The sequence below is a fragment of the Dreissena polymorpha genome, chromosome 6, assembly GCF_020536995.1.
Source record: "Dreissena polymorpha isolate Duluth1 chromosome 6, UMN_Dpol_1.0, whole genome shotgun sequence".
NCBI classification, from domain to species: Eukaryota; Metazoa; Mollusca; class Bivalvia; order Myida; family Dreissenidae; genus Dreissena; species Dreissena polymorpha.
In genome coordinates, this window is record NC_068360.1 from 77,368,079 (window position 1) to 77,395,345 (window position 27,267).

At 38.2% G+C, this 27,267-nt stretch overlaps 1 protein-coding gene across 1 annotated transcript in view; it reads left to right on the forward strand.

Annotated features, from left to right (window-relative positions):
* The window catches only part of LOC127834771 (serine-rich adhesin for platelets-like), a 61,065-nt gene that overhangs the window by 5,245 nt on the left and 28,553 nt on the right, over positions 1 to 27,267 (forward strand). The window contains exons 4-11 of the mRNA XM_052360800.1: positions 1,938 to 2,073; positions 6,065 to 6,201; positions 9,022 to 9,158; positions 10,496 to 10,622; positions 19,608 to 20,303; positions 21,752 to 21,907; positions 24,197 to 24,351; positions 26,231 to 27,112. Of these exons, the coding sequence (XP_052216760.1) occupies positions 1,938 to 2,073; positions 6,065 to 6,201; positions 9,022 to 9,158; positions 10,496 to 10,622; positions 19,608 to 20,303; positions 21,752 to 21,907; positions 24,197 to 24,351; positions 26,231 to 27,112 (2,426 nt within the window). The remainder of the gene's footprint in view (positions 1 to 1,937; positions 2,074 to 6,064; positions 6,202 to 9,021; positions 9,159 to 10,495; positions 10,623 to 19,607; positions 20,304 to 21,751; positions 21,908 to 24,196; positions 24,352 to 26,230; positions 27,113 to 27,267) is intronic.

Genomic DNA, 27,267 nt, shown 5'->3' on the forward strand with positions numbered 1-27,267 from the left:
TACTTTTTAATGTAAATTTAAAAATGCAGTTATTTATAACCAATGGGTAGATTGTTATTTATAATCCTATTAAAAATGTTTGATTTTTCCAAATTTCTTGGTTTACACCATTTTTCCCAATCAAAAAAGCACTAGCTGATAAATATAAATAAACGCTACAGGTGGGAATGTAAGACAGTACGTTGGCTGCGTGAAACTGGGCTTGATGCATGTAAGTAAGGAGTTGCTCCAGATATCGGGGAGAATTTTGTCCAGTTTTATGGCACTGTTTGATAAAAGAAAATCTAATCAAGGGGACTTCATCAGCTCTGGGACAACACTTTATGCAAATGCATTTAGCCTTGATTTCCCAGAACAAGGCTCACTGTTCTCACTTAAGTACAGTTTCCAAACCAAATACAGTACAGCCAACGCGGAACAAACGTATTTCGCGATCCGCGGCGGCAAGGCGAAACGAGTCGTTGAAGCCGCGTCAGTATGTGGCGGCAAGTTGCATTTCGCCGCGAAGCTTTGCATCTGTCCGCCGAGGCATGCCGCGATCCGCGACATGATGCCGAGTCGATGCGCATCATGAAATTAAAAATCTTTTTAAAATTATTAGTTACATGTAGTTAACAAATTTTGAAAGAACAATTATAATAATAATTAAAATTATAATATATTTTTTTGTGCGCGGATTGTATTAGCATATACATGTAAGCATAGTTAATGTGTCTGGCCAATTAAGTTTGTTTCCCGCCCGTAGTGTATGTATTTCACACATAAACAAGGTCACGTAATTATGTTTTCGCACATACTAGTGGTCAAGGCTCCAGCACATGGTGGATTTATAAATTCATTGCTTGTTGATTTTGCTATAATATTTAAGTTGAGAAAATTAGCAGTTTGAAGCCACATCAATAATCAAGACCGTGAAGACGTATTTGTTGTTTTGTTAATTATCAGCTTATTATGACTATTGTTTGAATATGCGTATATAAACACGTTTTATTTTGTTCATATTATACAGTTAATATCACTACTAATTACCCGATAACCCGTATATCCCAGTTTTAAAGCAAATGCTGGTAAATATTTACAATACACAAACATTCTCCATATTTCCTTAAGTATCAAATACATATTGGCATTTGTTACTATTTAAAGAGATGATGAAATAACGTCTGATCGGGGCGTTTTTTTTTTCTTCACTGAACATGCGATTTGCGTCTGACGTGATGTTCATGTATTTATACAACACAAAATACACCCACACTTTCCAAATGACGTTCTACATGTCTGCATAATTTTTGCGCGCTTTTTATGAAACAAAGGATATTTTAGCACTGTTTTTTTTATGCTAAAATTTGCCAAAGGTCGCGTTAGCATTAAAATTCGGAAGTGTGTTTCGGATTACAAATTTAATAATGATAATTTGATAATCGAAGGAAACATTAACAGTTGCGCGTAATTAATTCAACGATAATTTGTTAAAGGGCATTACGTGTCATATTGCTTATTAAAACGTGAAAATAATAATTATGAAACCAGCGTAAATCTTGGTTTCTACGCTACGCATACATGTATGTACATGTAGGTTGATATCTTTTCACTCGATCCGCCGCGTACATATGCGGCGGATTTACTCCGCGAAGTATGCGAAGTTATTACAGACTCTGCGTCGTTGCGCGGATCGATGCAGAATGCCACGGCGATACGCCGCGTGAACACACGATTCGGCCGGCGCGTACTAATAATCTGGCCGTGGCGTAGCCGCGGATTTTGTTTGTGCCACGTTGGCTGTACTGTATGGTGTTTTTTTTCCAAATTGCTTGTTTGATAAATATCTCTGAATCTCTGAATAATTTGGTTCATAAACTGCTTGAATTTGTAGAAGCACTTACCTTAAAATTGAAGTTGTAGAATTACTGACCTTAAAAAAAAACTTGAATTGTCAGGTGGGTGTATTAGACAAGCTGATGGAGTTGGATGTGAGCTGCAACGAGATCTCACAGCTGCCAGTGCAGATCGGGGACCTGAAGTCTCTCAAGTCGCTCAACGTGCGGAGGAATCTGCTACAAGAACTGCCCGTCGGTGAGTGGGGTAGCTGTCAGTGGGTGGGCTGCAATATTGTGTTGTTGTTAAGTGTGAGGTCTCACACCTATGTGAGGAGGAACCTGCTACAAGAACTACCTGTCGGTGAGTGGGGTAGCTGTCAGTGGATGGGCTGCAATATTGTGTTGTTGTTAAGTGTGAGATCTCACACCTACATGAGGAGGAACCTGCTACAAGAACTGCCTGTCGGTGAGTGGGGTGGCTGTCAGTGGATGGGCTGCAATATTGTGTTGTTGTTAAGTGTGAGATCTCACACCTACATGAGGAGGAACCTGCTATAAGAACTGCCTGTCGGTGAGTGGGGTAGCTGTCAGTGGATGGGCTGCAATATTGTGTTGTTGTTAAGTGTGAGATCTCACACCCACATGAGGAGGAACCTGCTACAAGAACTGCCTGTCGGTGAGTGGGGTAGCTGTCAGTGGATGGGCTGCAATATTGTGTTGTTGTTAAGTGTGAGATCTCACACCTACATGAGGAGGAACCTGCTACAAGAACTGCCTGTCAGTGAGTGGGGTAGCTGTCAGTGGATGGGCTGCAATATTGTGTTGTTGTTAAGTGTGAGATCTCACACCTACGTGAACTACCTGTTTGTGAGTGAGGTGGCTGTCAGTGGGTGGGCTGCAATATTGTGTTGTTGTTAAGTGTGAGATCTCACACCTACGTGAACTACCTGTCGGTGAGTGGGGTAGCTGTCAGTGGGTGGGCTGCAATATTGTGTTGTTGTTAAGTGTGAGATCTCACACCTACGTGAACTACCTGTCGGTGAGTGGGGTAGCTGTCAGTGGGTGGGCTGCAATATTGTGTTGTTGTTAAGTGTGAGATCTCACACCTACGTGAGGAGGAACTTGCTACAAAACGGCTTGATGGTTAGTGGGCTTGCATTTATTGATTTTTTATTGATTGGACCTTCAAGCACTTTTCAGAGAGTTCCCTTTAAAATGATAAAATTTTCCCAAAATTTTTCAGGAGAAAATTTCTCACCCATACTTGGGTTGAATGATGTATAAAGAGGTGTTTTTAATGCATAGTTTTTATGCCCCCGGTAGGGTGGCATATAGCAGTTGAACTGTCCGTCAGTATGTGTGTCAGTCTGTCCGTCCGTCCGAAAAAAAACTTTAACGTTGGCCATAGCTTTTTCATTATTGAAGATAGAAACTTGATATTTGGCATGCATGTGCATCTCACGGAGCCGCACATTTTGAGTGGTGAAAGGTGAAGGTCAAGGTCATCCTTCAAGTTCAAATGTCAAATATATGGCTACTGTCCGTCCGTCCAAAAACTTTAACATTGGCCATAACTTGTTCACTATTGAAGATAGCAACTTGATATTTGGCATGCATGTGCATCTCACGGAGCTTAACATTTTGAGTGGTGAAAAGGTGAAGGTCAAGGTCATTCTATAAGGTCAAATGTCAAATATATGGCGTCTGTCCGTCCGAAACTTTAACATTGGCCATAACTTTTTCAATATTGAAGATAGCAACTTGATATTTGGCATGCATGTGTATCTCGTTAAGCTGCACATTTTAAGTGGTGGAAGGTCAAGGTCATCCTTCAAGTTCAAAGGTAAAAAAAAAAATTCAAAGCGGCGTTCTTATGAAGCTGCACATTGTGAGTGGTGGAAGTTCAAGGTCAAGGTCATCTTTCAAGGTCAAGGTCATCCTTCAAGGTCAAAGGTAAAAAAAAGTGGGTTTTTTTTCAAAGCGGTTTCATGAAGCTGCACATTGTGAGAGGTGGAAGTTCAAGGTCAAGGTCATTCTTCAAGGTCAAAGGTAAAAAAAAAATAAAAAATCGGCGTTCTCACGAAGCTGCACATTGTGAGTGGTGTAAGGTCAAGGTCATCCTTCAAGGTCAAAGGTCAACAACAACAAAAAAATTCAAAGCGGCGTTCTCATGAAGCTGCACATTGTGAGTGGTGGAAGTTCATGGTCAAGGTCATCCTTCAAGGTCATCCTACTATGTCAAAGGTAAAAAAAATAAATTAATAATTTTTTAAGCGGGCGTTCTCATGAAGCTGCACATTTTGAGTGGTGGAAGTTGAAGGTAAAGGTCATTGTTATAGGTCAAAGGTAAAAAAAATTATTATTTTATTTCAAAGAGGCGCAATAGGGGGCACTGTTTTTCTGATGAACACATCTCTTGTTTCTCCTGTAGTCCATTTTCAGGGTTCCCAGCCATCCTGGAAATCATGGAAAACCTGGAAAAAGACTTACTTTTCCAGTCAGGGAATTTGGGAAAAGTTACTGAAATCAGAGAAAATTCAGGGAATTTTGTTTGGTCAGACTTTCATGACTTGTGTCGAAAAAGTCCATACAATTAAAACAGAAAATCAATTAATCTGCATGGTTATGGTGGCTTTGTAGTATACATGTAGCTTAGTGTACTACATGTATTAGTAAATACCTACTTCTTTCACTCTTTCTCTCTGTTTATGTAGCAGCTGTGATTCACCTATATATATATTTATTGAGGGTGCCTAATACAAGAACTAGTTTGAAATGATGATCCTGGAATTTTTATTTTCCATCGGAAAAATCAGGAAAAAATCAGGGAATTTTGTTCATACAAAAAGCTGGGAACCCTGATTTTAAAATATGGTGTGCACTATACTAAACTATAATGTTGATTACTTTTCCAAAGATTCCTACCACTAAAGGTTTCAGCTATTGAAACTAGACTGTAAGCATAGTTCAATGATCTGTAATATAAAGAGCAGGAGGGACAATAATTATTAAAACATCATTACAATTAGTTTCATTTATTTTTTAAGTATGTATCCAATCTGAATTTGATTTTAGATATTTGTCCACAAAAAAATGAGTTCAACATGCCAAATTATCATGAGCAATCATGGGGGAGAGTTAAGCATTCCTTTTAAAAAAATTTAATACTTTTAAATTGCACTAAAATCAGTAAAAACAACATTTTAGGCACCAAAAATGCACTATTGATATAACCAACTTTGTTTCCAAAAACTGAGACAATGGTTGAAAATGTTTCTCATGAAGCAGACAGCTGTTGAGGTTACAAGTGTGTTATAGATAAGCTGTCACACCTGACATGCTGTTGTCTGCAACATCACGCTAATTAATGATCAGATAACAAACAATGCCCTCCAGTTGTATTTGAAGTTTCTGCAGTGACCTTACAATTAGGTTGTGATGGCTTTCAACTGAGTTTGAACATACAGGATTATGCTCTGGGGGAAATATGTTAACAACAATTGAGGCACCACTTTGAAAAATGAGTCTTATTTGTAGACACTGTTGGTGAATAGACAAACACCAGAGCACATATTTACCTTACAATTCCTACTCTTAAGTCGGAAGAGTATATAATATTCTTTAAATTGGAATTGTCAAAAATTGCTTTAATTTTAAACTGCCTGTTTTTACATCATCCATAATGTACAACATTCTGTTAAGGACATTATCAACAGTGGTAGGCTGTATTTATTCAAACGCTGGACGTATTTCTTCTGGTTCTTTGTCCATCTCTTTTTATGCCCCCGGTAGGGTGGCATATAGCATTTGAACTGTCTGTTTGTCCGTCCGTCCGAAAACTTTAACATTGGCCATACCTTTTGCAATATTGAAGATAGAAACTTAATATATGGCATGCATGTGTATCTCATGGAGCTGCACATTTTGAGTGGTCAAGGTCAAGGTCATCCTTCAAGGTCAAAGGTCAAACAAACAAATCCAAGACAAGTAACAAGCTTTAAAGAGTGATAATTTCTATTTATCATTTGACAGGTACAGATCATTTTTACAAGGGAAGTAATACTTTTCAAAGGGATATAATAAAAAAATATATATCAAAGCAGCGCAGTAGGGGGCATTAAGTTTCTGACAAACACATCTCTTGTCTTAGGTCTAAGAATGGGTCAATCAATAAGGGCCCTGGTGTGATAGCATTTAATTATAAAAAATGAATTTAGTAACACTTTGTTTGCTCCATCTCTTTACAGAAATCAGCAAGTTAAACCTTCGAAAGCTCGATATCTCCGCCAACAGAATCTCCAAGATTCCGACTGTTTTTCGCAAGATTGAGACGCTTGAAGAGATTATTCTACACAATAATCCACTCACTCTGCCACCCTCTCATGTAAGTTATCAGAATTTCTTGAACAAAACAGTTTTTATTAGAGGGATCTTCTCACGCTTTGGTAAATTGACAAAATTGAAAAAAGTTGTTTCAGATTCGTAAGTTTTCGTTTTAGTTATGATATTTGTGAGGAAACAGTAATACTGAACATTAACCATACTCTAATATAGCCATTATATGCATCTTTTGACGATTTTAAAACCTAAAAATAATAAAGCGTTGCAACGCGAAACGATTGAATAATTTGGAAAGTTCTGTTTTTGTCGTTAAATTTTGTGAAACTACGAAGATTGCTTATATAAGGTATAAAATACATCAAGAGTGTGTACTCGGCGGAATAGCTCAGTAGGCTAAAGCGTTTTTACTTCAAGACTCTGGCAGGACTCCAGGGGTCACTGGTTCGAAACCTGCTCCGGGCAATGTTCTTTTCCTTTTTTATTTTTTTTTATTGATTTTTTACTGGAGCTTTTATGATCCAATGTTTACATTTATCAATATAAAGCATTTAATGAATAAGTTAAAAAAAAAGCCAAAATCTGTGAAAAGGCCCCTTTAACATATAATAAATTATATGGCAAAGGGCAGAGTAAGCCTTCCTTTTCAGCAATGCCAATGTGTAGTGAAAAGTCTGTACACGATGGCTCGAACATAAGGGACAGACAACACAATTTCTAGCCATCTGAAATTCGAGTTAACTGATTTCCAATATAATTATATTTACTTACATGAATCTGCAATATATTTACATCTCCAGTTTTAGAGTATTCATTCTGTTTAAACTCTGTACTACTTTCTTCTTTTGAATTAATAAGAACTGAATATGTACTCAAACTGTTTTACAATCAATATTTTTTTAAACAGTTATGCATACAATCAAACAAATATAAAATAAGTTTATATCATAGCAGGCCTTTTTTGTACTACACTTACGCAGTGTTCCAGCTGGGATTTGAAAAGGGCTGGGGGGCTTTTTTGTTTAAAGGGCACTTTGGACGCGCAGTATTTTGTCAAAAGGGCACTTTCGAGCGCGAGGGCGTTTCTGGAACACTTCCTCTTGCATGTTAATTTATATGTTATTAATAATTGTAAGAATATAATATTCCCATTATTATTAAACAATTCAAATACAATGTCTACACGCCAGTTTGTATACAAAATATCATCTTTTACTCAAATCAATTAATGTTTGAGTCGATGACATGTTTGCACTAATGGCGAGCCTTTAATCAAGTGCTCTTAATCGATTAAAAGCGTATTCGACCAGAAGCGAGTTCGAGCCAAACAAAAGAACGTTTGAAAATTATGACTGGGACTGTGAAAACAGTTCGAGCCATCCGATAATTTGACCCTTGCAAATAAGAGCCATCCGACAGAAATTTATATGAATGTAAAGAAATAAAAAATTGATGCTGCGAAGAGATTTTGAGCCAAGCGAATTCATGCCATAGGGTTTTGACTGTATATGTCGTCACAGGGCTTTCCTTTGACCCGAGCTCCCGGGTTTTGACGCTTGAAAATTTAAAGAAGACCCCTTTTTGACTCTTGAGAAAATTATGTCATGCGTCACATTTGACCCGTATTATGTTATATGCTTGAGAGGTCACAGGTTCAATCTCAACTGTGGGAGTGTTCTTTAGATCTTCCCAACAGACAGCAAGTACTGGTTGTACTAGAGCTGTAACGATTCGGTTCAATGCATAGAAAAACCTCTTCAATGCCGCTGATTCATTTTCGATACCAATACGGCCAATTTTGATTCGATTCACTGCAATCCCGATTGATCTGCATTTTAAACCTTACTATCCAAATCCGTCGTCTAAACATTCTTTTCATTTGTAATACGTCTTGTGATTGGTCAATAGCCGATATGGCATCCAATGAATGAATGAATAACATGCTGAGCATTAATCAGCCGGTAAAATGACTTCTTCAACCATGCCGAAAGACGCACCGTCAAAATTAAAATCAAAAGTATGGGAACAATTTGGGTTTCGCGAAGGTTCTGATGCAAAGGCAACTAGCAAAACGTGTTTTGTTGGTGTAAGTTACCCCTATGGTTTGTTTACTAAACTGTGTGCATTCTGTGAAGAAGTCAACTGGAAGTTGTTTATATACTTACATGTTTTTTTGTGTTTTTTTCTGTTTATCACATGTGATACATTGTGCATTTTATGTTACTAGTATTTACGAATAATTCAACAGGGAGTTGTGTTCAATAAATTTGTAACTTATAAAACAATGTTGCGTTTTAAAATTTTATTTAAAAAATTAAACAATTTAAATGAACAACATAATAAGTTAATAACAAATACCTAAAATATTAATTCATGCTCTTGACAAACCAAACATGAAATAGATTGCAAATTAAGCAGCAAATAGTTTAATTTGAATCGAATCGAAAATAATCGAATCGGACCATTTGGCATCAAAATGGAATTGAATCGAATGATGGTTGAATCGTTACAGCTCTAGGTTGTACCCAGGAAATGGACTCTAGAGGGTTTCAATAAGGCTTATGCTTTTGAAGCAATCAAGTTAAAATTAATATGGTTTATTGATTAACATTGCTTGTTGTATCTCTAGGTGTGCACGGAAGGTTAGCAGCACAAGTACCTGCAGATCACTGCCATGAGTGACACTTTATTCACTACACCCCCAACGATCTAATGATTTGTTGTTTCTCCAGGTGTGCATGAAGGGTAAGCAGCACATCATGAAGTACCTGCAGATCACTGCTATACGTGAGGAGAAGGCATGTATGGCCATCAAGTGTGTTTAACATTGGTGCTTATAACTAATAATGCTCTGTTGTTTGTCTAGGTATGTACCAAGGGTAAGCAGCACATCATGAAGTACCTGCAGATCACTGCCATACGTGAGGAGAAGGCACGCATGGGCATGCTCAGTGAGATGGACATGAAGAGGTTCAGGAAGTCACTGCCCCCAGGACAGTCTGTGTGAGTAGAAACTCCATTGGACCTTTTGACTTGAAAATAAGCACACTTTTGTGTCTGGAACTGCTTGAGGAGATTTCATTTAAACTTGGTATCAGTGTATATGGATAAGTAGATGATGCATGTAAAATTGCTACACACTCCAACTATTTGAGTTATTACCCTTCTTACTTGAAAGCAGGGCTCGACATTAACGGCACTCGACTGTCCGGGACAACCAAATTGTTAGTCCGGACAAGTAAATCAAGTATTTGCTAGTCCGACGGGACAAGTGGTCCTAATAATTTTATTACTTAGAAAAAATGCCTTAAAATCCGTTATTTCTGTGGAGTTACCACAAAACTTTTTCGATTATATTTTGTTTGCGTTTAAACGACATACTACACCAAACTGTTCACAGGGGAAACAACCCTTAACATTTAATATTCTCCCTTGTAAACAATATGCATTTTACGACACCGGTACACACAGATCTTACAGACAATTAACGTAGTGACGTCATCTCTATGTATAGAAAGATTTTACGACATCATTCCCATTTGTGGTTTGTTTTCATAAGTACAATGTCGTCTGCTTAATCTGCATTCCTTTGTTTTTCGTCTTCAAAATAACAAGAATAATAGTTAAGAATAACAAAGTGGATGCAAGAATATGAATGGCTACAATTATGTTAACATGTATTTTGAACAATTTAAGTCTTTATGATTTGAGCATTTTGTATTATTTAATTATTTTGCAAAGTACTGAGCAGAATAAGATATAATGGTCAGGGCAAGTTGCTTTTTGGAAAGAACAAGTGAAATTTTGGTCTACTTGTCCGACCGGACAAGTGGCTTCAAATGTTAATGTCGAGCCCTGCTTGAAAGTACCATTTTTATAAAGAAGTTCTGTTTTGAGCTATCAATAGCATATGAGTCAAAGTCAAGGTCACACAGGCAGGTCAAAGGTCCTACACTCAATGAATTATTAATAATATAGCAAAAACTTCATTATACATCAGTCTGTTATATCTTTCTAAAATTGTTCTCCTTTACTGGCTGTGTGTCACAGGTTCCACTGAGGTCTCTAGGGTCAAGGTCACTCACTGAGGTCAAATGTCAAATATTCTTTATTTTGTTAGGATTCTACCATACATCAAGGGATTCTCATCTGTCCTGATGTTATTGTTCATCGTAAAGAGGCAGTTATGCACATTAAAGAAAGTGCTCACAAACATAAACACAATTTATTTGATGGGTATATGAATTTAACAATTTGCCTTTTGTCTCAATTTAGCATTCATTCTTAAATTTTAAAGGCAATAAACAATTGCATTGATATATTGACCACTTGTTGTCCAGTTCCTCAGAAGAGTTCCGCACACTGTCAGACACTCCTGACAAGTGGAAACGTCACACCGTGCTCAGCAGTGACTCGGGCTACAGTACCACAGACAGCGTGGACAAATGTGGATGGTCCCCCCAAGAAGTGAGTCAATACATTTCTAAATGTATATGAGTCTTGTTCTGGTAAAATTGAACTCAGTGCATGGGCATAAAGTGTCATCCCAGATTATCCTGACCTGTCCGTACGGGCTAATCAGGAATGACACTTTCCTTTTTATGTCCCCCACTATAGTTGTGGGGGACATATTGTTTTTGCCCTGTCTGTTGGTCTGTTGGTTGGTTGGTTGGTTTGCGCCAACTTTAACATTTGCAATAACTTTTGCAAAATTGAAGATAGCAACTTGATATTTGGCATGCATATGTATCTCATGAAGCTGCACATTTTGAGTGGTGAAGGGTCAAGGTCATCCTACAAGGTCAAACGTCATATAGGGGGACATTGTGTTTCACAAACACATCTTGTTAATGTCTTCCGTTTAAAGGAAGTACATTTTTAGCAAATCTCTGTTATGACAGAAAGTGTCATCCTAGATTAATCTGTGTAGACTTCACATGCTAATCTGAAACAATACTTTAACCTCCACAAATGGGGATATTTGTAGAAATACCATTTAAAATTGTGCTATTGCAGATTAGAAATTGTAAATATTGAATACCAGTATGCTAACCATAACCCTTGGTTAATAGTAAACTTTGAATACTTTGATAAAAAACTTACAATTTTAGAAAAAGGTTCAGCAATCCATAAATTCATAGGTATTCAGGTATATTCCAAATTTATTTCATACCATACATTTGTATGCTGTCCTCTGCTCATGGATAGCACACATGTCTTGTTTATCGCTATTTATCATGTATCACAAGTAGAGACCATGTTTTCTAAGGATTTTCAGTTAAGATAATTGTTGTAAAAAATTTTATTTAATTCTTAATTCTTCTTAATTTCTATTTGAATGCGAACCTCAAGTGCTATACTGTGATAATACGTGTAAATGTATAGACATTATTTCCAACTCCTTTGTATATAATCAAATATTATGACTGAGGAACATATAATCATCAACCTATTTCTATTGTACTCGAAACATCAGAGTTGTCAACCAACATCTGACAGTGGTAGTCAAAATATGTGTATTGTGTCAAATGTGTTAGTCTTCAGAAACTAGATTATGTTATAATTTGTAGACTAGAAGCATGTCTTTTACAAGGGTGAGCAGTATGTGATAGCTTTTGTGGTACTTCACTGTTGTTTCTGTTGTAAATATATAATGGTTTTAATGAAAAAGGCAAAAAACCCAGTTTAGGTCTTACATTGTTTGCTCATGCCATCTGCAAACTCTTGAATAATGAACACGAATCAGTATAATTGTTCTATAACTAAGCTTTGTTCTGGCAAAACTGGTTTTAATGTCATAAATACTGACCTGTTATCGTATGCTTATACTTTCCAAGGGGAAATAACTCATCCGGAATTTTAACTGGGAATCCGCCACCTCAATACCGTAATACAGTCCAGGTTAAACATAGTGCAATGCAACCTAGCCAAAAATCGGTAACCAACCCTCAATATTCTTTCCGGATCAACCAGGTGTATACGTGTCTTTTACGGCTCTGAATTAAAATATTGTTTTTCACTTGGTTGATTGGGGTTTTGAATAGATAAATTGTGTTATTTATCTTTTGATTTCTCATTCGGATTAATTTGTGTGGATTTAATGGATTTTGTTTCATTGGTAAAAGGTAAGCCATGCTTGTTTTTTATCGAACAATGGTTTATTTCTACCATGCTGGGTGTTTTCAGGCGCGAACGACCACGTGCAAAACGTGCTCTTCTAATACATTGCTAGAACGTGCAAAGCATGTTCTTCTAATGTGTTACGAGATCGTGCAAAGCGTGTTCTTCTATTGACAGATTGTTTATCATTTGCCATTGTGTGCAATAATGATTTTAACGTTCCGTATGACAATCTAATTGATCGTCATTTTATTTTTCATCTGTTTTGAATTAAACTTTTGTTTAATTTATGATCTACGGCAGTATTATTATAATTTTCATTATGGTCAAATAATGATTTTATGTGCCGTATGATAATCTGGTCTGTGACCAGTTTATGGTTGAATATGCTTTGCTCTTGTTTTTCATATTTTCGACTACATGATCGTCGCAGAAACAAGAGTGGATAAATACCCGGTGACTTCGCAGATCATGGATGATAGTTGCAGTATCAGTCACCGGGTATCGGGCACGATCGCAACCGTACTATGCTAAGTCTCTTAGACAGTCGGTCAACATCAGACCATATGGCGACACCCGTAAGCCGGTCTTTGCCCGATGGCATTGGTCAAGGACATCGACCAATGCTGGACCATTTGGCATCCGCCATACGGTCATTATCCGGTGACAACACTGGTCATGATATGACCGGTACGTCACCGGGGACGTTGATCACGGACCATTGATCGACGTCTGACCGGCCGGTCCGGTCAACGGTCATGTCACCGGTCCGGTCATTGATCACCGGTCCGGTCACCGGTCATGTCACCGGTCCGGTATGGTCACCGGTCCGGTCATTGATCACCGGTCATGTCACCGGTCCGGTCATTGATCACCGGTCCGGTCACCGGTCATGTCACCGGTCCGGTCATGTCACCGGTCCGGTCACCGGTCATGCCACCGGTCCGGTCATGTCACCGGTCCGGTCATGTCAACGGTCCGGTCCGGTCACCGGTCCGGTAATTGATCACCGCTCCGGTCACCGGTCAACAGTCATCAGTTAGGCCTGCCACCGATAACACCAGTCACCGGTCAAGAAGAAGAACTCGGTCTTCTTCATTGAATTATTCTCCTATTCTTCGTTGAATACATCGTCTTCATCAAGGATTAGACATCGGGCACGCTCTTCTTCGTCGAGCAGTTCTCATCGTCGCGGCTCTCTTAAGCGATCACGTCGTCACTCACGGAGACGTTATTCTAGAAGATCTCGGTCTCATCGAAGCCGATCCACATCTCGGCCGATCCAGATCTCGACATCGCAGGAAACGAGGACGTCGTCAACCTTCACGTAGACATTAGCGGACTGCATTGAGCACCACTGGATAGTTATCGAACATACCTCTCCTTCATTGAGCAGTTCTCGGCGTTGATACGCTCGTAAGCGATCATGTCAATGCTCACGGAGACAATATTGTAGAAGACAATATTTCCAGCGTAGCCGAACAATATTTCGGCATCGAAGTTATATGGATGTCGCCACTTCTCACGTAGGCGTTAATGAACCTACTGGTCATATCGACGTTCTCCATTTTATTCCTTTAGGAATATCATGTCTCCATTCCACGTGTGATGGTTCTTCTTATGGCATCCACACATGTTGCAGTCACCGAGCCGTTGTTGTATACGAACACTAGTTCGTTTAACATTCAGGCTTCGGGATAAGCTGTTCTTTTCTCCACTACGACTACAAGGACACTTATGCCTATTAATACTGATAATCTACCGTTGTTTTCCGGTTAACATTATCAGATGACTTCGTGGATGGTCATTCTTCTGCACCAGATATTTCCATTCTGACGCAGTTATATTATACCGGTCCCGATCACCGGACATCGGTCACCATTCATCGGTCATATCACCGATCACTGATCACCGGTCAGAATAAGTGATGTCTCATCGCCGTCGGATTGGATTTTTTGGCATGATCTTCTTTTCCGAGCAGTGCTTGACATTGATAACAGACCATATGGATTCCACCATTTTTCGGTCTTTAACTGGTAACGTCACCGGTCATATTATGACTGGTCCGTTCACCAGGCTACAGTTACCGGTCATTGACCGGTCCGGTTCGGTCACCACTTACCAATTACCGGTATTCCACTGTGTTTTCATAGGTCAATTTTTAGTATCACGGGTATCGTTTACATTACATAGTTGTATACCCCTGGCTATGATTGTATTGAATACTATATTTTATGGATTTAACAATCTACATGACTTTTTGTGTTTTTCAATACTGATGTTCTATTGGCGACGGTTACCAAATCATGCTATATCTGTTATTTGTACTTCTATCTCAACCGGCTACATGCAGACTACTGGTCTTGCAGATAGATCGGCTGAAGTGGGCTCGGAGACTAGCATTGAGGTCGAACATTACTATTTGACCTCTATTAATTTATGTTCGAAACCCGAAGGATGAATTGTTTTAACCGCCTTTACCTGTCGGCTACAGACTTTGCAGTCAGTGTCACGGAACAGTTGGGACACATTAATGACGCTAGCAGGATTAGCAAGACGACATTTGTATCGACTTCTTCTTTTCTATTGCTCCTACGGCAGTGCATATTTTCAAGCTACTGGAATCAACAAGAGTTCTGATACATAGGATTGCCTATCAGATTGACCGCATAGCGGCTACAGTCTTGTAGATGGCTTAGGACCTATTGAACTCAGATCTTAGATCCTAGGATCTGGAGGGACCTCATCTTAAAGTTATTCTTCTATTACACTTCTGGCCATAACAGGCCGTCTTCCTATAACTGGTCGTATTCCTTTCGGAATTCGTCCAGGTTAGAAGTCTTGAAGTAAATGGATTAATCAAGTCAGAATTTAAGACTTCCATGCATTCTACCGGCAAGCGTGGACCCGCTTAAGGTTACCCCTAGGGTTTTCACCTTTTTCTGCCATCACACCTCGGATTCCGGAGGTACCACTATCAATCATATTTCCGTACTTCGCAAATCGATGACTTCGCGACCTGTATTATCCAGGATTTTAAAGGCGCCTGTTATTGGTTCAAGAAGAGGCTATATTCTGTAGATAGGTCATAAACTTATAAGTGTTAAACACTGTCCTATTCTACCAATTTTCAAGTGAGTTTGGAGTGGGAAAGTTCGGCTTGCCGTGGTTTCTTTGCCCACCCATCCTTGACAAATGGTTCCGGTCACCGGTCGGTATTTACCGGTCCGGTCACCGGTCCTTCTGCTGAGACGTCTTTTCTTACGTCCGTTTCAGCTTTATTTTTTAAGATAATTGTATTAATCTCGGGATTATTTAATGACACAGATTTCCATCTTTTTGTCATTATTTACCACTATTCAGTGGTGTCTAGACTAGAAGATTATCTTGGCAAGAATATAGTTTATTCTACCACAACCTTCCTTACATCTTATACAGATGTGAGCAGATAAGGTTATGGACGATCACATAGAACAACGTATCTTGATTTTCTCAATTATGTGGTATCCTAACGAATATCACCTGCACATCTACATCTTGAAAAGCGAAAATTCTTTTTAGCTGTTTTTCATTTACAACACATTTTCACGATTCCTTTGTGATGGTTTCAACTATCACACATCGGTCGTGGTTTACTTACAGACACGGAGGTGATCATATTATCACTCCTTGTAACTGGAAATCAGAAACTTATTCGTTCTTTGCAAGAACAACAAATTTTCTCTATCGTCTTTCTCATACCAGTTCGTCTCAACGCCCTGTTGGACCTTTTGTCCTGCAGTTCTTTCTTTCGAATTATTTTTCCGTTGGGTTCAATAATGTAATTGCGCATGCGCGGCAGTGAAGTTGCAGACGAGTTGCATGGTGTACATAGTATATCAAAGAATGTTGTTTATCATCAAACGCTAGTTATTAGCGTTTTGCGATCGTATATCGCAGTGTATACCGGTATGCTGAACAACGTCAACAATGCAGTTCACAGAAATGGATCCAGCAGGGTGTGCGATTGTTATACATTCGTTCATTGACATAAACTGGAATATCTTGCCTTCTTGGTGAGTTTTTGCAATAACTGAGTTTTTGCCATAATTTCATGAAATATACTTAATGAACCATGGGATTATGGTTCTACGACCTTTTAAGTCTCCTGTACAATTATTTTCAGGAAACTTCTTCACAGGTCAAATATCATATCTCACTGAGACATATTTTTACTGATCCAAACATGTGCCACTTCATGTCTGGCCATTTCAATCCTTGTTACTTGTGCAAGGATAATTCCATCAGAACTGTATAAAGGTTCTATGGAAATTCATTTTTTACTGGGTAATTGAGAGCATAGTTATTACCTTAATCACTCTGCTAGATACATAGAGGTTTTTCTCATCTTTTTCTTGATGATAAGAAATTTGTTCTATTCTTCATCAAAGGATAGAAATTATGCTTTCGTATACCTTGTTTTGTGTAAGTCATCGCAACTCGGTGCTGTCTTACCTATTTTGGAACTGATCCAAACTATGGAACGTCAATACTATGTTTTTCGTTCCTTTACCTTTTTAAGCGGTTTTGACTTGTGTAACATGTTGGGATGCTTAATGAGCTCCCTATGAACCTTTTTCATCAGGCTTATTAACAGTTCCAATATAATTTTAAGACGGTTTTCCTTCTTATTATGGCTTTTACCATACGGAGAAGTGAAATTCATGCTTTTTCTGTTGAATACGACCAATTCCAGTTGGATCTATTGTCGTTTTCACTTTGTTGTGTCAGCCAGGATTCCTTGCTTAATATCAAGTCCTCTATATGGCTTCTACCTTCAAGTTTCCAAGTTTTCTTAAACTGGTAGTCATGAAGATGAGGATAAACTTCTTTGGGCAATCAGGGCTTTGAAGTTCTATCTCAGCAGTGTTAGTCAGAAGTCCATTCGAGGTTCTCAAAGACACTCTTCATTTCCCCAAAAAAGGGGGGGAGATGTGTCTGTGGCTTCTATTTCTCGGGGTTAGACCTCGACTAAGGAAAGTTAATCTTATCCTATCTAAGGATTCATTCCTTTTTAGGATCTGACCGCATGAATTAAGAGCTCTGTCTGTTTTGTGGGCATATATTAATCACACCCCACTTTTTGACGTGCTCTAAGCTGTTTACTGGAGGAATCTGACCACCTTGTCATCTTTTTATCTTCGTTTTCTGAAGTGCCAACAATACAATTTGTATAAGTTTGGGCTTGTTGTGGTTTCACTAACGGTAGTGTCTTCTTTACGACATAGACATATTACTCTGTCCGAGAAGTCATAATTAATACCGTTTTAACAAAGATTACTTGATATCATTAGCTGATAACCCTGTTTATGGGTTCTACTGTGTTGGGAAAATATATACGAACCTTCCCACCGCAGCTGCAAAATCAGCATACGATAACAGGTCAGTATTTATGACATTAAAACAAATTTTTTAAATAAAATTCATTTTAATTATTAAATACTTACCTGTTATCGGTAAGTCCCACCTCCCACCCCGCTAGTCGATTAATATTTTTGTATATATATTGAAAGAATATTAAGGGTTGGTTACCGATTTTTGGCTAGGTTGCATTGCACTATGTTTAACCTGGCCTGTATTACGGTATTGAGGTGGCGGATTCCCAGTTAAAATTCCGGATGAGTTATTTCCCCTTGGAAAGTATAAGCATACGATAACAGGTAAGTATTTAATAATTAAAATGAATTTTATTTAAAAAAAATTGTTTTAATGTATATGCATGCTGGGAAATTTGTTGTCTGCTAAAATGTTATCAGCTGAATTTCTAAAATTAGCATTTTCTTCGATTTTTTTCAAAGAATATTATCAGAATAGCAAACAGTTTGGATCCTGATGAGACGCCATGTTCTGTGGCGTCTCATCTGCATCCAAACTGTTTGCAAAGGCCTTCAAAATTCCGTTCCCGCACTGAAAGGGTTAATGTATATGCGTAAAATGTTGTCCCAGATAAGTCTGTGCAGGGGGACGACCCTTTCCACCTAGACTAGATTTTTGTTTCAAATAAATTTTATTTTAAAGATAAATTTCTTAAAAGCAAAAAGGGTGTCCTCCCTGATTAGCCTGTGGGGGCAGCGCTGACAAACACTTTTTAAATCACCATCTTTGTCTTTTGTTCATCAGTCTTGGTTGGGTGTCATGCAGTGTATATAATAATTTTTGTACTCTACTTATTTTTAAGCCACCGTTTTCATCGGATCTTGGTGAAAATTTAGCAGAACGTTTATGTGGAAAATATTGCAATAATAAATCTAGAAAAAAACTTACAACCACTCTGGAAGCCAAATTTATGACTTAAATCTTTTAAATATTTAAAAGCTTCACACTGTGCATAGTTGTTTGTGTTAGTTTTTTTTAAATTTGTCCATACATCTATTACTTAGTAAATAATGCTTACAATTAATGAGCTGAACTGCACATATCAAACATATCAATAATTATCATGTTTTAAAATTATTCGAATTTCCATAGTAAAGGTAAAATTTTATTGATCAGATTCTTGATAAAACTAGATGGTTATCTTAACAATATCTGGGCCAAGTTTGAACCAGGGTCATTTGTGTCAAAAAATTAGGTCAAATCTGTGAAAAAACATAGAACCAATCTAGAAGGCACATTGATGAGTCAATCTACATAAAACATGATCAGAATCTGTATCCTGATACATGTAATATTAAGGCCATGCTTGAATCTGGGTCTAGTGTGGTAAAAAAACTGTCATCAGTTCAAGTAGTCAACATGTGTACATGTACCTTTAATTGAGTACTAGAAAGCTACCATTGCCGTCGTGTCATTTATTAATTGTATTCACGTAAGTCCTTTTTTATGCTTAACACGGTTAATTTTGGTAAAATGGAATTAAGTTTTCGTGCTTTTAATATTTTTGTAGTAAAAACAGGATACAACCCACCTTGCATGTGCAAGTACATGTGTATGCATATATGTATATGTATTTTTTGTAACATGCAGGTAGCCAATTGTTGTTCAAGATTTTGAATAAATAGCTGGGTGAGCCCCATTATTGCAAAACTGAGCATAATACTTTCGCGTAAAAAAAGTGTCTTCTAAACAAAAATTCAGTATAGGGGGAAAGCACACGGCACAGACTTATATTTGACAACACTTTACACACTTTTGCATTAAGCTGGACTTTAACAGAACATTGCTCATATGATCTTTCTCCCAGCTCTGAATGAAACCCCTGTATATAGACAAAAATTAAATGTGCCTTTTTGTTCATCAACCCTTGCATGGTGTGCATTATTTTGCATGTGTTTTTGTTTGCCCGTGTTGCAGATCACAACAGAGCCACCACATCTGATAGAAAGCAACAACCTGGCAATCCGTGCAGCAGCTGCCGTGTGTAACCGGGACCCCCGGTTTACCCGGACGCCCCCGGACCCCCCTCAACGCCTTACCAGCCACTTGTCCACTGAAAATTTGGCCTTGACCTCTATACCTGCCGCACCACAATCTACCCACAGCCAGTATTCCCAAGCTACACCAAACTCATACAATATTCATAAACCAGCACAGACGTATTCCCAGCCATCTTTCAGCAACAGCGTTAATCAACCAACACGGACATATTCCCAGCCGCCTTACAACAGCAACCTTGTTAACACTTATAACAACAACAGCAGCTTCAGCGGTAGTCACGTGACATCTTCATCGACATCATCATCATCCACTATAGGTGGAAGCCCAGTTGCGACGCCCGACCCTCTGTCACCCAATGCCACTCAATTCCCTTCATCGTCGGTGTTCACTACCGAACCTTCAACGGATTCCCCGCCCTATGTGCCCCCGAGAACTCTGTTCTCCCACTCAACTACCCCACCCACGCTGTTCCCAGTCACAAGACCTGCAGGCTTCACGCCCACGACCCCTGATGGTGCGGGCAACACTGCCCCTGGGCTCACCACTGCCTCCCCAGGGGTTGGGCCGTCTAAGAACGCTTTCGGCTCGAGTTTGGAAGATGAGTTCACAAGGGTTGGTACTTACTATTAAGTGTTCACAATAGTACTTTTGTCTAAGAACTTTTTTGCACAAGTTTGGAAGATAAGTTAACAACGCTTGGTACTTACTGTCAAGCGTTCCCTTACACAACATTGGTGCCTTTATTGTTGAATATGTTATGGTTTAATTTTTGTCTTAATCATTTGAAATTTTTAATTTGTGTATATATGTAGTTTAAATATAGTGTTTTTTTTCAAATCTCATGATTTTTATGTTCATTGAAAAGTTAATGCCATTGTTTTACAATGAAATATAAGTTTGCTCAACAACATATACTGTTTTTCCCCTTATCAATATAAAGAAAGCCTGAATGTTGATGGTTGGGCAAAACAAGCCTATAGCTAAGCATTTACAGATCATCCCTTCCTTTGGGTCATGATAAGTGAATATTTAATATGAATGCATGTGTGTGTATACTTAAATTTTTTTGTTGGGAATTTTCCTCTGTCGTCCTCAGTTGCCTAAAATATATTAGTTTGCATGATATTGGTGTATATTTGTAAACGTTTAGACTGCATTTTTCTTCCATATACATGTTGTATTTCTTGTTGACACTACTGATGCAATGACTTCAGTGTTCAATTTTCTGTAGTGTAGCATGAAGTATTGGAACCTTTATGTAGCAGAAAGAAATATTGGCAAAATTTGGGGAAAAACACTTTATTTTCATATAGCTGTCGGTCATAGGAAACTAAGCAACAATTTGTTATTTTGATGACCCTGCTTAAGCAGTTATGGGTTATTGCATTAAGCTTAAAAACAAATCTGTGGTAGAATTTTATCATTCATCTGATAATTTTATGATATAACTTGCCAATTATATTTACCATTTGGTGATGACATATGCAAGGCTAGTTTCCATCACTCAAAGGTCAAGGTCATACTTAAAGGTGCAATCTCAAACTATTGACTTGTTTAAACTTTCCCAGACTGTCAAATTTTAAATATAATACGTATCGGTTGACCCTTTAAAGAGGACATGTTGCATTTAAGTCCAGAGTTCAAATGTCAAGGTCAAATTCATTTTTTAATAATTTCAAATGGAATTCTTGACAACAGGCATGTTGATTTCTATTTTTAATATAGATTATTAATAAATGAAAAGAAATAAGGCATGGTTCTTGGAAAACTGGGTTAAATTCATGTGCGTAAAGTGTTATCCAAGATGAGCCTGTGATGTCTGCACAGGCTATTTAGGGACCACAATTTCAGTAGAGACTGAATTTATGCGTGATAGAAATTTCATTTTAACAACAAATTCCATTAAAGCAGAAAGTGTTGTCCCTGATTAGCCTGTGCAGAACAAGGCTCTTCTTTGTGAAAACAAGTGAAGGCATAATGTGTCGCCACAACATGGAGTGCACAGGCTAATTGGGGACAACACTTTACAAATATGCATTAATCATAATATTTCATTGCAGGAGCTGCAGAGACAGAAGTTAGAATACGAGAGTAAGAAGAAGATCGCTGAACAGTTACGTATCCAACACGAAGAACAGGAGGAAAGGGAGAGGAGGAGACTGGCCGCCCAGAGAGTACAGGAGGAGCAGCAGGCACTGCTCAGTAGGCAGAGAGAGGTACATTTGGAACATAAAAACCTGTTTGCTACCGTATAAACCCACTCAAAAGCAAAGTGAAAATGGCTGCGTGAACTAGTGTTAATTCAGAACAGCTTGGAGTATAGTTATGTTCAGGTTTTATGCTGTTTGCTGCACAGCAGTATTTAAGGGTTGGAAATGAAGCATTTAAAACTTGAATCTTGAAAGAAAGGTCTTTAATTTAGTTTTATTTTCGAAGAGACTGCAGACGCCTACAAATTCATGTCTGACCGGGAAATGGTTAACCAGGTTTCAAACAAAGGCAAAAAAGCCTGGTTATTAGTTCAGGATATGGCTGCAGGGTTGTTAGCGGCTCAATAGGTGGTTCACGGTTGATAGTTTCATTTTTCATTGACCAGAAAAATCGTGAAACTTAAAATATAGCAAGCTCTCATTGAGACCTAGCTTAGGCCTCGCATGGTACATGGGTCCAGTCTGGTCAAGGTCATTGAAAATAGAAAGGTTTGAAGGGTGTTAATGCACTGAAATTTTTTGTCTGGTTAACGATCATGCAGACATTGCTTTGAATTGATTTTTTGGCCAGCGTTGTTATAGTCAGATTTTTTTCCCACTTTTTGGGAAGATAGCCCATGGCTTTGGAATTGGGAATTTTATCAGCATTTTCATGAAATTGGGAAAATAAATTCATTAGCCTTTTTTTCCACACGAAAAGTCCACTAATTAGGGAAATACTAAATTTGATATAACACTTTATAATCATTAAAATTATAAGAACAAAATCATAAAATACTTTGTTAGATGTAATTGAATTAAAATTGAGATAAAATACGCATAAGACACTTCTTGAATTTTTTGCCACATTTTGGGAAAAAAGTATACTTTTTGGGATTGGGAACATAGCTGAATTTCGGCTATAAAATCGGGCCAAAAAAACCCCTGATAGTTAACATTACTGTTGCTAAAGATATAAAAATGGCCAATGGGAGGTTTCCAGTTAATAACAAGTTTGCATTAACTTGATGAAACTTTGGATAAAGCAAGATAACATGCAGACCTAGCTTCAGCTAATTATCCCCCGCCAGAGGCGGAGGGATATTGTTTTGGCGTTGTCCATCCGTCCACAACACTTTTGTGTCCGAAGCCATATCTTGGAAGTGCTTTTGCGGATTTCATTGAAACTTGGTATGAGTATATATATGGATAAGAGGATGATGCCTGCCAAATGGCATTGTAAACCATCTGTTAATAATGGAGTTATGGCCCTTTTATCTTGAAAAAATGCTTTTTTTGTGTCCTGAGGCATATCTTGGAAGTGCTTTGGGGGATTTCATTGAAACTTGGTATGAGTACATATATAATGGATAAGAGAATGATGCACGCCAAATGGCATTGTACGCCATTGGATAATAACGGAGTTATGGCCCTTTGTATCTTGAAAAAATGCTTTTTTGAGTGTTAAATATAACACTTTTGTGTCCAGAAGCATATTGGCGGGGGATATCAATTCACTGAATTTGCTTGTATTAAGGTCTTATTGGGTCAAGGTCATTTGTACTAAAAATAGAGAACAGTTTCATCCTAGCCTTTATAACTAAAGTTTGGAGGGAAGAATTGTTTTTTTGTGTGTTTACAAAGCTTTCTAAGTCTAGGATTGTATTTGGGGCCTGTCTGGTAAAGGCCAAGGTCACTGTAACTGTATGTAAAAAAATTTGTATCTACTCAATTATTTGAGTTTGAATTATGATTATGTGCTAAAAATGTGTGCTTAGATAGATTACTTGCTGACCTAGCTTTGGATTGCAGAATTTTTAACCAGGTTTTCAATGAAGTTGAAAATTCTGGTTATAATAAGTTATGGCGGTCAAGTGGCTTCTAACTGGTGTTATACAGTCAATAACTTTAGGTTTTGATTGAACAATTTTAATGACATTTTGGATGTAGCAAGCTTGCTAATAGGACAGCGAAAAAAGTGGGTGGGTCGACAGACATTGCAATGTTTTTAACAATTTGTGTTAAAAGGTTTGGATTCCAGTCATATTTCCTAAACTTGTTTGCCAATCTTCATGAACATTTACATTTTGTTGGAGGTTCCTCTATCAACCATTTGCATATGGGTGTGCTTGATTGCAAAATTTGGCCAATTATGTAAAAATGCATATAATTATTTGAACGTTTTGTTTTACATTTAGTACAATGTATGAAACATTATTATTGGGTGCGAGGGTGGGGGGGGGGGGGTATTCCTATTCTTCACTACTGTAAACAGATCTTTTTGTCATAAGCTTGGTTTGATTATTTCTCCACCAGGTAAAAGAATCAAAACCGCCTGAAGCCTATCACACTCCAGAAGTTTCATCAAGGAATGCCATGGACGCACATCAGCCCGACATTGGGCAGGCTCCTGTCCCATCTCCTGATATATCTCACAACAGGGACGGGGTGGCGCACAGGAATGAGACCAAGTTAGTGTTTTGTATACTTGAGCCGCACTCTGGCAATACGGGGCTTAATGCATGTGCGTATAATGTCATCCACACAGGCTTAATAGGGATGACACTTGCCAACTTCATGGAATATTTTATTTAAACAAACAATCTTCTAAGCGTAAATCCAGTTGAAGCGGAAAGTGTTGGCCCTCATTAGCCTGTGCATACTACGGAGGCTAATCTGGGACAACACTTTAACCCTTTAAGTGCGGGAACCGAAGTTTGAAGGCCTTTGCAAACAGTTTGGATCCAGATGAGACGCCACAAAACGTGGCGTCTCATTAGGATCCAAACTGTTTGCTATTCTGATAGTATTCTTTGAAAAAAAATCGAAGAAAATGCTTATTTTAGAAATTCAGGAGACGACATTTTAGCAGACGACAAATTTCCCAGCATGCAAAGGGTTAAACACATGCGTTAAGTTCTGGTTTCCCAGTGCAAATCTGATATGTATTTGGTGCTTATCAACATGACCCTTCTTAGAAAGAATGTAAAAACCTTTTGCAAGTTTGCTTTTTGTTTCTTTACTTTTTGGTTTTAATAATAATCATAGAAAGATTTTGCTAACTTAAACCTCAAGAATAGTGGAAGCTTGAATGATCAAAGTACAGTCTAAACCAATTTTCTCAATTGTAAGTATGAAATAACTGGGGCCAAGTACTGACATGATATGTGACTTGCAGAATATTGGATTTTCATTATTCAATTGAATCTATGATTCAGTTTTCCGAAATGACGCACATCCTTACCAAAGTACTGTTCCTGATTTCAACAAATACGCTTCCAAGTGATATCCTATTTCCTATATGCATTATTAAGATAATCTGAAATAGCTGTACCTTGAAAGTTTAGTTTCCATCTAACAGCATGACAATTTTCTTGGAGAATATGCTTTTATTACATCTTGAAAACATACTTTTATTTTCACTTTAAGGAAATGAAATCCAGTACATTTGTTAGTGAATCTTAGATTTCTACATGTACCTGTGTATTGCATGTTGTTTTCAGTGGGCAGGTTGTATGTGTTTCCTTAGACATGATAGTGGTTGGTTTGACTTGACTAGACTTTGCTTGAGTTCTTAACATGATGGCAACTCACAAAACATTGCAGCTGATTGAATTTTAGAACACTTTATTACAACCATTTGTGTGTTTACGCTTAATTACAATAAAATAATGGTTATTTCAATCTTATTGCATCAACTTGTTTTTTAAGTGTTTTAATTTCCTGCACTGACTATTATACATCGTCAACACTCACATTTTCTGACAGTTTTGCTGCCTTTTAAGACTGTTTCTTATCTTCATTAATTCCCCAACCAAAGGTGGATTAAAAAAGTACATGGATACAAAAATCACACTTCCATCAGAGGCATCGGTCCTTTCTTACCAGAGTTCATCACATCAATTTTTTCTAGATCTCAGCAAGTGTGTGCTTAGAAACAGCTTTTGTTTTTCGTTTTTATGGTGTACCTGCAATCGAGGATAAATTACAAAATTCCTAATTGTTGTCCAAACAAATTCACAAAAAAATATTGCTTCAATTTTGTTTCATAAGTTCATTTTCTGCACACAATTAAAATTAGCACTGAAACTGAATATTTCAGCCAAAGCGCATTTAAAAGAATATTTAGATTAATAACTACGCAATGAAAAAGACCAATAATTACCAATCTGATGATTTCATAACGAGAATGTTCCCAATTTTAAGATTTGTTCACGCTAATATTCCCAAATTGGTATTGTACCAGTACTTTTCCTGATTGAGCAATAAAGACCGCTGAGAAACAATGTTTTGTGAGTCTGGGTGTGCTGCCTTGCATTGTGGGACTTGCATCTTGCCTTGTCATTACAGCTTCTACTTTACCTCAAGATCGTCCCAAATAAGCCAGTCCGGTACCGCGAGTCAAGTCTGGCCCCCACCCCCTCAAGACTTGGCCCAGCCCCCAGTTGCACCTGCTAAAGCATGGGCGCCACCCCCAAGGTCACCAGGTCAAAGTTCAACCGCACCAGGAGTTGTGTCAAACGTGCCGAACAGAACTTATTATTCAGTCTCATCTACTTCTGACCAGTTCAAACAAAGGTCCGCCGGCAGAGATTTGCATAATCACAGTGCTGAAAAGTTACAATGGAATCCCTCTGGTGCAAATTCAAATTCACGTAGTCAGCAAGAGATAAAAATAGATTATATGCAACCAGATAGGACTGCAAACTACTCGTCAAATATTTCTGGAAATCCCGCTTACAGGAGAGACGATCGCGGTCACGGCCCTTTGTCACCCTTGGCTGAACAGGAGACCGGCAGTTTTAACGCAGGGGGTACGGGTTACGACAGAAGATTGGATCAATCAAACATTCATAGACAGAATCCTGGCCCCATGGGGGCTGCACAGAACTCTTATCTGTCTTACAACACTAATGGAAATCAGTATCAAAGTAGGGAAGGGCCCAGACAGCCTGCCCCGTATTCCCATCTGGCATCCGCCTGCAGATATTCAAATTCTGGGACACAAAGTGCTAACAGCGGCCTGGAGTATAATTCCTCTGGGGATAGCTATAATCAAAGTGCTAGTGATTACCCTGGCTACAAGGGTGTGGATGTCAACAGAAATCAGCGTGGTTACCTCGGGAACGGGTCACCTGGTGACCGTGACAACAGCTTCGAAGGTCAAGGTCGCTTTGATCCGCAGTATGACCCTAGTGAGAGGTTATCGGGTGAACATTATGGTGATCACAGGTAGGGTAATATGATCACATTGTTGGGTCACTATTTGTGGGAACAAAACTTAATGTCCAATGATTTTGTTTTAGATTGTTTGTAAAGAGCTTTAAAATTGTATAAACATGAAAGAGAAAAATAAATAATGTTTGTATTGTTTTGGAGATCAGTTC